Below are 10,784 nucleotides of genomic sequence, written 5' to 3' on the forward strand. Positions count from 1 at the left end.
CAACAATTACCAACCTATGTGCCTACTTTACATCTAAATAATGTATAAGACTCAAGGGCATACCTGATCACAAACCTGCTATCAATGGAGATCTGTACAGTGCTTTGCAGACTTTAAAGAACCACATAAATGCTATGATCTACAATTAACTAAAAACGTGGAAAACACAAGATCCCAATGTGCTTAGTTGTTCAATTGCAAATGTGTCAATGTGCATATATAAATTCAATAGAACATTATACTACCTTCAATGGAATAAAAGACTGTTTAAAGTATCCTGATGAAAAGACCAGGGTCAAGCATGAACTTTGAAATCGAAAGTTTTCCTGTTAGTCTTTACTCATTTCTATTTTCTTCTATTTGTGTAAAATTATTGGCTCCTATCACCTAATCAATAGCTTATTGGGTGTTAGGAAAACTAAAGTTTACATTCAATTGTTTCCAGAGCAACCATCTCATATACATCTGCTCTGATTCAAGCTGATTGTTTTAAAAAGATCCTGGACCATTTTCTAACTATAGTTTTTAAAAGATATTGCACTTTATGAGCGATTTAAAGTTTTTTTTTATTCTGAACTTATATAAGATAGAACACAAAGAGGATTTTAACAATAAATCTTTATTCCATGCCACGTTCTTTAAAGTCTGTAATAAATTCAACATGTTATACTTCCAAAGCTGTCATACTTGTTTTGCACTTCCTTCTGTTCTCATTTTAAAAAGATGTCTAAATGGTCCCTTTAAATCTTTTTCTTTTCTTTTGGAATCACTCTAACAAACCCACCCATTCCCCACAACACCCCTATCACAAATAAAAAGAGAAAAACAAAAAACAAAAGCAAATTCACCTGGCCATATCCAAAAAAGTTTCTTCCAGCACCTTGAATCCATCAAGGTACATAATATGATTCATCATAGTTCCTCTGGAGACATTTAGAGGCATTAGAGAACTGAAGTCCAAGAGAAGGTTACCAACAGGTAGGACAGGGATGCAGAAAGTCAATGGGGGAGTGCAAAATATTGTTCATCTGTTTAAAATTTCCCCAAGGCTAAGCCCCTAAACTAGAAAATAAAATTATTCTTCCATCTCCTTGCCCCCATCCATGGCAGGCCTGAAAAGCTAACCATGAATTTCAAACATCGTTTGAGTCCCAAACAGCAAACTTCCAAAGCTATTTTATGAACTGGGGGTTACCCTTAGTTACAAAAGCTCGTTCTTACAACAATTTAGTTCTATGCACAAGTCTGAACTACTAATTTACGGTAGAGATCAATCAAACTAAGAGAAAGAAGCAGATGAACTGTGGTGCCAAGGTTAACCACCACCCAAGCCAAGAAGCAGCTGTGCCCGCAAAGGAAGCGGACAACAAATTTAGGGAATCGAGTTTCCACCCGGAATATGAGCCCCGCCCCCCCAGGCCACACGCACAGGCTTCCTCTAGGCCTCGGGCAGCCAAGAAAATTCCTTGCACCTAAGAGGCAATACTTTAACTATTGCGTATCTCTGACATACTGTTTTCTATCCCCGTGGGTACGAGGGGGGGGGAAGGGGGAGGGGGAGGGAAAGGGGGAGGGGAAGTCTCTCGCTCGGGACTCCGAGCACCCGCAACCTTTCCTCAAGGGGAGTGTGCTGAAGACCCCAGCCCCAAGGTTCGGCCTGGGCTCCCGCCCTTCCCTTCTAGGGCCCCAGGAAGGAATCCAAGCCTGTAACCTGCCCCTGCCCTCCGGCCCCGACCCCAGCGCGGTCAAGCTAAGGTCAAAGACGAGCTTCCGGCTCCTCTCCGCCCCCCCACGGCCCAGAGCGGAGGAACAGGATGGCAGGAGGCCTAAAACTGAAGTCTCCTGTTCCAGGAGGTAGCGCCTACTCTCCACTCGACCACCGGCCTCCCGCCTACCGCACCGCGCCTCGCCCCCTCCCCTTCCTTACTGTGCGGAGCGCGCGCCACTTCCACTTCCGCCCGCCTCCCAGCGTCCAGTTCGGCTCCCCGGCTCCTCCTCCTCTCGCTCCTCCTCCCCCGCCCTCCCTCGCTGTGCCCGACTCCAACCGCGGGCACGCGTCGGCTTCCCCGGCCCAGCCAACAGCCCCGGAGCATGCAACCAAGGAGAAGGGAGGGGCGCCGAGGGGGGAGGAGTGTCCCTTCTAGGCCACGCCCCCTGCGAAGCGGGGCCGGGCTCCGATTGGCTGCGCTGAAGTCGCCCGAGCCGAGCCGAGGTTGCTGTCGGGCCGGAGGCGGGGAGCGGGCTCAGGCCAGCCTGCGAGGTTTCGCGTGCGGGTGTAAGGTGGAAGGTCTCGTTTCATCCTCCTTGCCTCGCTCAGCCGGCAGCATGTCTCAGGTACTAGGCATCCAGCCAGGCTGGAAAGCCGGGGATCGCCGAGGGGCGGGAGGAGGGAAGACGGGACCGGGGTAAAAGGGGCTGCCTGCGAGAGGGTAGAGTGTTGGCTGTCCACCCCAGCCCCCACAAGGGCTGAAATTGGTCCCGGGACTGCCGCCGCCTTTCTTCCCCAGCTTCCCCCGGCCGTCCTCCCCTCCTCTAACTGGGTTCTTTTAAGTTAGGGTTGTCCGTGGGCTGTCGCCTGTTTCCTCCCCAGTGGTCAGCCCGAGTTATTCGTACCCCCTGGGCAGTGAAGGGGCCCTGGGGAAGGGAGGAAGGAGAACCGTGAAACTGGCAGAGATCTTAAAAGAATCCAGTCCCATATTTTTGCCGATGAGGATACTGAGGACCAGAGAAGGGAATTGACTTGCACAGTCACACAGCAAGTTAAGCGTCCGAACTGGGACTCCTGGCTCCTGAAGCCAAACTTTCTTTCCATTGCCCCGGGGATCCTGGAGGGCTTAGAAGGAGCATAAGGGAGCTGGGACGAGGGAAGGTTGCAGAGGGGGTCCATACGCTGGTGTGGACAAGGAAGCATGCTGGGGAGCAGAGATCCAGGGCAGTGAGCCAAGGAGCAGGTTGTGCTGGCTGGAGTGGGGTAGGAAGGGTTTGGTTTTGTGTAAAGTAGAGGGAGTGATGCCTTTTGGGAGAAGGATGTCGAAAAGGAATGGCAGACAGCCCAGCAAGCCTGTCTCGAGAGAGGAGACGCCCAGGATTGGAGCCTCAGTTCACACTCTTCCTCCTTGCCCTGCAGAGCCCCCTGGGGCGGTAGGACAAAGTTCACATGTGTGTGTCTGAGTGCTTTGTCCCTTCCGGCCCTGGCCTAGGGAGGAGCTCTCCAACTGCCCTCTCTGGGTGCAGCAGATGGACATCTGCACCTTCATCGCACACTGTCCTCCTCTCAGCTGCCTCTCGTGCCTACATTCTTCCTCTTGAAACCTCAGCCCCACCCCCACTCCCCACCCTTACAAATCCAGCTCTCACTCTAGTATATTGACTATAATAGAACCTCTCCAGGCCAAGGCTGAAAAAGGCTGGATTGACAACTGTGTTCTCAGTGTATAAAGTGTTCCCCAGTTTGGGATCGAGAGCTAGAAGGGACCTTAAAAGATCACCTTATTCAACTCTTACAGATGGGGAAATTTTGTCCAAAGGATTTGACCAAGGTCATACATGGTGGTCAACAGCAAAACTGAGGTTAAAATTCAGTTTCTCTGACTGAATCCGGTGGTCTTTCCACTGCATCTTTTTTTTTCCTGAAAACTGTTGGCAGAGCTAGCATTTATATAAGGTTCTAAGGTTTGTTAAGCACCTTAGGGATATCTCATTTTATCCTGGAAAGTAGGGGCTATTATTTCCATTTTACCGAAGGGGAAATTGAATCAGACTGAGATTAAGCAAATTGTCCAGGGTCATTTCCCATTGGAACACAGGCCTTCTAGACTCTAAATTCATCTGGTGCCTGGGGCATTAGCCTTGAACCTTGAGTGACCAAAGGTAAGAGAGTTAATTTTCTCCTTCCTTTCTTCCTGCCAATTAGGCTGAATTTGACAAAGCTGCAGAAGAAGTCAAAAACCTGAAGTCCAAACCAGATGACCAGGAGATGTTGTTTATCTATAGCCACTACAAACAAGCCACAGTCGGAGATGTAAATACAGGTACTGGTGGATGTAATTGGATGGTTCTGCATTAATGGAAAGTTGGTTATTGATAAATAGGGTAATTTTGAATTAATAATGAGACAACTTAAACTGTGGAAATAGTCTTGTTCCTTTGAAAGTAATTGCTGTCCCTTATGTTCAGTGTAATACTTATTAAGAACTCATATTGTGGATTGGTTTTAAACTAAAAGAGGATGAAGGGACTTTATGAAGTAATCATCACATTTCTATGGCATTATACTTACAGACTGTACAGTTCTCCAAAAACCTAACTCAGTGTCTCCATGGCAAAAGTAGCATAAAAATGATAAAGCTAGAAAAGAACAAAGCCAGGGAAGTCACTGGTGGGAGCATTTGACCACTAATAAGAAAATCCATCTTGATAGCCAACAGGAGCTCCCCTCTCTTTTTGTCTTGGGGATAGGATTAGAGATTTAGATTTGGAAGATTTATCTAGTTTCATGAGGAAACTGAGCAAATAACAGAATCAGGATTTGGAGCCACATTTGTCTCAAAATCCTTCATTCTTTCTACATTACTATCCCCTGAGGGTGAAACTGGAGCAAAAGAAGCAGAGAGCCCAGATTATCCCTCTTGTGAAACTTACATTTAGATTCTTCAGAGAGTTTCGTAATGGAGAGTTCCCAGAGTAGGAAAGAAAAAGGGGAGCGCTACAGAACAAATATTTCTGATATCTCTCACTACCTTTATCATCTTCTTTCCTTGACTCCCAGCAGTGCTCTGATTTGTCCTTTCGTGCTTTTGCAGAAGATGATGTGTGACAAGGAAGGATTAGAAGGCAGAACTTGGTATTAAAGATTCTATTCCAAGAAATGTTTGCAAAATATCAGAATGTTCTGTGGACTTGTATCTTGGCTAGTGAAACCTTAGAGTTTGTTGGCTTTGCAGCGTGGACTCGCCATTGTTGAGAGACCTTGATTTGCTCCTGAGTCCCTCAGAGTCCTTCATTGACCAGTGGGTGCTATTTCAACAAAGTTGCATTCTGAAGCAAGAAAGCTTAGTGATACAGTTTTGGCAGTCAGGACAATTTAGGGGAGGATCTTTCTAGAACAGTGGCACCTGAGCACCAATAATTTCCTCTTCCTTATAGAGAAACTACTTCTTGTAGATCTTATTTGGGTGTCTGTTGTATGCCCAGCACTGTGCAAGGCACTAGGGAAAGAAGACAAGAAGAAAAAGGTATAATCACTACTTTTAAAAAGAACCTTATAGTCCAGTTGGAGATTTAGACACAAAATAAGATGTTCTGCAAAGAACACTAGACCTGAATTCAGAAGACCTAGATTCATGTTCCAGCACAGTTACTTCCTAGCTCTGTAACCTCAGACAAGTCACTTACTCTGAGCCTCAGTTTCTTCACTCTTTAAAATGTGGATATTTGCACACCTGAGGATCAAATAAGGTAATGTACAAATGAAGTAAACTAGAATGTCCCTTCTCGCTTTAGGTAGCATGGTAAAGTAGAAAGGGCACTGGATTTGGAGTGAAGGGGACAGGGGTTCAAATCCCTTGGGCTTTGCTTAATTTTTCTGGGTCTCAGCTTGTTAGTATTTTTTTTTTTTTTTGACTCATTAATCTGTAAAAGGAGGGTGTTGGATTGGATGACTTCTGAGGTCCTCTCTTGCTAAAAATGTGTGAATTTTGACAAAGCAGAATCTAATCAAGTGTGGTGTTGCATGGTCCAGACAATAAGCATTTAATTTTGAGCCAGGGTAGCCTGGGATAGTTTTATGCATGAAGTATTAGGTGGACTTGACCCTCCAGAGTTGCCCCAGGAGTGGCCGAAGTGCCTTTCCATGGAGAATTCCTTTCCAGAAAAGCACCTCCATGGAGCCCCAAATGCTTTAAAAAATGGTTAAGGAATGCTGGGACAGTGCTCTGACTCGATGACATAACACACAACTCGTCTTTTGGTGTTAGAATAGCAATCCCCATCTGGACAAATCTCTTCTCATTAGCTGTGCTGGAGGGTTATGGTTCCACATCAGCTTGTAATTGCCCACTCTTGGCTCCTTTCAAAATCTGGGCTGTGCTGGGAGGTACAGCATTTGGTTGTCCCCTTCTCTTGGCATGTGCACTGTCTATTGAGCCAGGATCCCTTTGATTTGGTTTGACAGCGGAATGGAAACTTAAAAACTTTGAATTTCCTATATGTACAGTCTACTAGCGTGAAATCAAGATTTACTTCAAAGAAACCTTGGGATTAATATTTTGTAACAATCTTTCCCCCATTTTGTCAGGTTTGTAAGGGAGGAAATCTACTTCAGAGCCTTAAGATTCAGGTGGACTTAAAGCAACAGTTTCCTTTTATCAGGAAAGTTGCTGAAAACCTTAGCTCAATTCAGTAAGCACTTACTGTAGTGTGTATGTAGTGTGTGCCTTTTGGATCATAATCCTTCCTCAGGTAACTAACTTACCTTTTTTTTTTTCCCACCTTCATTTAAGATCGCCCTGGTATGTTGGACTTCAAAGGCAAGGCTAAGTGGGATGCCTGGAACTCTTTGAAAGGTAGTCATCTATGTTTTAATTAATTAGATCTTGCATAGTTCAGTCCTGAAAGGGAGTTTTCATTAGGCAATATAGATCAACACTTAATAAGAGCATTGGCAAAGAAAATAAACTGTGGACTTGTGCCTGAAGTGTTCAAGGAATAAATAGTCACTAACTTCCTGTGATAACTTTTCCCCCTTGTGGTAGAGAGGAGGTGGCTACGCCACTAGAAGTATGTTGATAATATCAAAGCTGATGCTATCCATTTGTAGATATTTCTTCCCCAGGGTAAAAAAGTGAGCTTTCAACTGAACCCAATGGGGATGCACTCATCATTCTCTTGTAACCACCTCTGCTACCACCAGTGACAAGACTGCTAGTGGGTGCTAGAAACCTACCTGGCATCATCGACAAGGAAGTGTCCCAGCCCCTGTTTAATCATATGACTACTAGAAACCTGGGAAAGGGACTGCTGATTTGGCACTGAGGTGCCTGCTGGCCTGTGTTCCTGTTCACTCATTCCAGAATGCTGCCTCTGTCATCATACAAATGAGAAGCCTTTGGGCTCAAGAAAGGACTGTAACAAACCTCTAGAATTTTCAAGTAACTGAAAAATAAAGAATAGTCTTCTCCATTATTATTTAACTAATTGTTACTCAGAGGTCCTGCTTCCCTTCATGACCAGTGTGCTGTACCCCCCACCTTCTGAACAGAATAGTCCCCTTCTTCACTTGCATAACCCTTGACCACATAGTATTCTTACTGTTGGAGCAGGAAGACAAAGATCTGCCTTGTCCCTCTCAAAGAACTGGCTGCTCTTGCCTGAGGGCTTGAACAAGAGCCAGCATCATTAGCTACTAGTTTGGTCTCTCCACTCCCAACTAAGTGACTCTGGGAGGGGCAAATCCTGAAAGGGTTGCATGCCCAGCAGGCCAGACTCAGCTGTGGGAACTTCGGGGGTGGGGGTGGGGTGGGGGTTAGTCCCTGTGACTCACTTACGTTAGATTTTATTGACTGTGAGTGAACCTTATCTTCCAGCAAGTTTGAAGACACACTTAATCAGTAATGCCAGTATAGCATTGCTCGAAATACAAACAGCCATAATAACATGGGGGCAAAATGCAGATAAGTTGTCTCAGGTTTTTTTTTTTCTTCAGTACCTGACAAAATCTCTGTGGTGATTTACAGGAAAATCCAAAGAAGATTCCATGAAAGCTTATATTGCAAAAGTGGAAGAACTAAAAGGAAAATATGGAATATAAAAGAACCTGGATTCAGACATCAGCCATGCACTCGAAAGCCAAATTAAAATAATGCTTTGATTTCCTAATCCTGTGATCAAAGTCAAGCCTGTGTAAATAATGTGCAGCAGTAAAAGTTGGCATGGCTACTCTAGGCCCATCACGTTGTATAGCTGTTGAATTGGAGATCGAAGCAGTTACTAATCTTGGCTCAGTAGCTTTCTTTAATCTGTAAATCAATAAAGTGCATTTGTTACTTTAAGCCTTGTGGGTGGCCCATAAGTTAAGGGAATTTTACCACCTATCCTACACACTTCAGCTTATGCCATTCTTTATTAGGGACTGAGGAAGAAATCAAGCTCATTTGTTCAGCAAACATTTGAGCATTTAATACATGCAAGGATCTCTGCCAGTGCCTGCCTTTTGAGGTTTATTAACATCTAATAGGAGAGATAAAAATATATTAATAAAAGGCAATATGTGAGAAATCTCCTAATAATTAGGACTTACATAGCACTTGAAGGTTTGTAGAGGACTTTCTAACTATCATCTCATTTGATCTTCACAACAACCCTGCAAGATGTTATTTTCCAGGTGAGAAAACTGAGGCAGACAGAGGTTAAGTGCTCGGGGTAACACAGCTAGGAAGTGTCTGAGGGAGGATTTGAACTCAGGTCTTCCTAACTCCAAGTCCAACACACTTTAATCCACTGAGGTACAAACAGATTATGAGAGAGATGATTAGAGAGGAGCAATTATGTTCAGTTAGAGGAGCATAGAAGATCACTCAGAAACAGTTTTGAGCACTTCCTGTATACCAGGTGCTGGTCTAAGCACCAAGGCAGCAAAGACAAAAGAGAAATGGCCCCTACCCTCGAGGACTATAATGGAGGAAACTATGTATATGCAATATATATGCATATATAGTAAGTATAGACAACTTGTAGCAAGAAAGAATGATTAGTTGATTCATGTAGAAAGTGACATTTGAGTTGACTCTTAAAGGAAGCCAGAGATTGCAAAAGTTAGAGGTGAGGAGAGAGTGCATTCCAGGCAAGCTAGTGCCTGGAGGTGGAGCGTTCTGTGTGAAGAACAGTAACTGGGCTGGTATGGTTTTATCTAAGTACTCCAGGAAGAAAAATGTGTGAGAAGACTGGAAAAGTGGGAAGAGCTTTCAATGCCAAATGGAGAAGTTAATGTTTGGTCTTAGAGACCATAGGAAGCCACTGGAGTTTATCAAGTAAGGGGATAACATTAAGATCGGTGTTTTAGGAGAATAGCTAGAGGATGGGTGGGAGAACCTTGAGATGCTACTGTAATAGTCCAAAAATAGAGTGGTGACTATGTGAGAGATGGGGAGGGGGGAGATCAGGGAGATTTGTCAGCTAACTGCATATGTGAAAAAAAGTGAAGATCATACCAAGACTGGGTAACTAGAAGGATAAAACTAGAAGGAAACTAGAAACGAGTTATAGTTTCAGTGTTTGGAGTCTGAGATGCCTCTGGAATATCCAGGTGGATATGTCCAGTAGACAATTTGTGACATAGGACTGCTCAAGAGAGATACAATCTGGGAGTCATCTGAATAGAGAATGTAATTTGATCACCTGAGGTCACCCAAGTGAGTATAGAGAGGAGGACCCAGTACACCCTCAGAGAGGGACATAGATGATGAATGACCAAATGAGACTAAGGAGGAGCAGTTAGAAGGAAGGGATTAAGTGCTTTTAGAAGCAGGAAAGAGCAATGTCAGGAAAACAGAAGAAAGTATCAGGCAGGAGGTGCTGGGTCTACAGTGTCAAATGCAGAAAAGTCTGGATGAGGATCAAGAAGAGGTCATTAGATTTTTGGTAAAAGTAACCAAGTTAAAAGGTCACAGAAGTGAGGCAGCTAGGTGGTGCAGTGGATAGAGCACCGGCCCTAGAGTCAGGAGGACCTGAGTTCAAATCCAGCCTTAGACACATAACACTTAACTAGCTGTGTGACCCTGGGCAAGTCACTTAACCCCCATTGCCCCACCCCCCAAAAAAAGTCACCAGATTTGGGGAAGCATTGAGTAGTTGACTTTTCAAGGATTTTGGCTAAAAAAAGGGAGGGATGTAAAACAACTCAGATGGTGAGATCTGGGGAAGTTTATTTTAAGGACAGGGGAGACTTGGAATTGTTTGTAGGCAGCAGGGAGTATTGAAGTTTGCAGAAAGGGGAGACAACTGGGGGTGGGGAAATCCATTAGAATAGGTAAGGGAGCATATATAGGCAGTTGGCCTTGGTGAGAAGGAGGGTTCTCTTTTCATTAGAAATGAATAAAAAAAAAAAGGACGGCTGGGGCTACATAAAAGATTGTGAGGTCAAAAGGATAAGATGTCTGATGGAGCCGAGAGGGAGCAAATAGGCTTGATTTTTTTCATAACATGAGGCCAGGTCCTCAATTTGGGGAAGGGAGCACCATTGAAGTCTTGAATGGAGAAAAGTTTCTAAACAGGCTCTGTGGGAAGTTGGATAGGGAATCAAATTGGGAAGAATCAAAGGACTTCCCTACAGTGAGGACCCATCCTAGTTTAGATGACAAATTTGCAATGTACCCGAGAAGCATGGCTTCCAGATCTACCCTTTGTTCACCAGTGCAGAAGTAGGAGCAGAAGAGGTAGATGGTGGGGGTGATCCAGAGTTAAGATTTGGTAAGACACGAGTGTCTTCAGACCAGGAAACAAGGAAATCGAGAGCAGAGGATAAACTGTTGTTGGAGTCCAAATCAGGAAGAGAAGACTGTAGCCAGAGCAAAGTTGATGCCCTGGCAGAATAAAGAGGGGGAAAGATTGTAGGTCATAGCTGAGCATAAAAGTTTGGGAGGACTAAGGAATAGGAAGAGATGATAATAGTAGTTTTTATTATGGAAGTAGAGTGTCTGCAGAGTGATGGGAAGATGAGGGTTGTGACCATCCCCTGGGGAGCTGAGATAGAGTGGAGGTGTTTGGAGCAACCTCAATAGGAATGTTTA

The 10,784-nt window shown here is 44.6% G+C and overlaps 2 protein-coding genes across 4 annotated transcripts in view; one reads left to right on the plus strand and one right to left on the minus strand.

Annotated features, from left to right (window-relative positions):
* Window positions 1-1,987, minus strand: part of CUNH2orf76 (chromosome unknown C2orf76 homolog) — a 59,841-nt gene extending 57,854 nt beyond the window's left edge. Inside the window, exon 1 of one of the 3 annotated variants that reach the window (XM_027854719.1) lies at window positions 1,928-1,987. Coding sequence is in view for 2 of the 3 variants with exons in the window: in XM_027854718.1 (XP_027710519.1) it covers window positions 849-943 (95 nt within the window). In the remaining variant the exon portion in view is untranslated. Of the gene's footprint in view, window positions 1-848; window positions 1,545-1,927 lie in introns of those variants that run through there. The other 2 variants (XM_027854718.1, XM_027854720.1) reach the window with 2 other exon arrangements.
* Window positions 1,988-2,224: 237 nt separating this feature from the next.
* On the plus strand, window positions 2,225-8,048 carry DBI (diazepam binding inhibitor, acyl-CoA binding protein). The gene is made up of 4 exons (XM_027854667.1): window positions 2,225-2,334; window positions 3,914-4,031; window positions 6,501-6,563; window positions 7,734-8,048. Exons 1-4 carry the CDS (start codon window positions 2,326-2,328, stop codon window positions 7,805-7,807), a joined length of 264 nt encoding a protein of 87 aa, XP_027710468.1. The 5' UTR covers window positions 2,225-2,325; the 3' UTR covers window positions 7,808-8,048.
* The last annotated feature ends 2,736 nt before the right edge of the window (window positions 8,049-10,784 follow it).

The sequence above is a fragment of the Vombatus ursinus genome, unplaced genomic scaffold (assembly GCF_900497805.2).
Source record: "Vombatus ursinus unplaced genomic scaffold, bare-nosed wombat genome assembly UNPS02010548.1, whole genome shotgun sequence".
In the NCBI taxonomy this organism is placed as follows: domain Eukaryota; kingdom Metazoa; phylum Chordata; class Mammalia; order Diprotodontia; family Vombatidae; genus Vombatus; species Vombatus ursinus.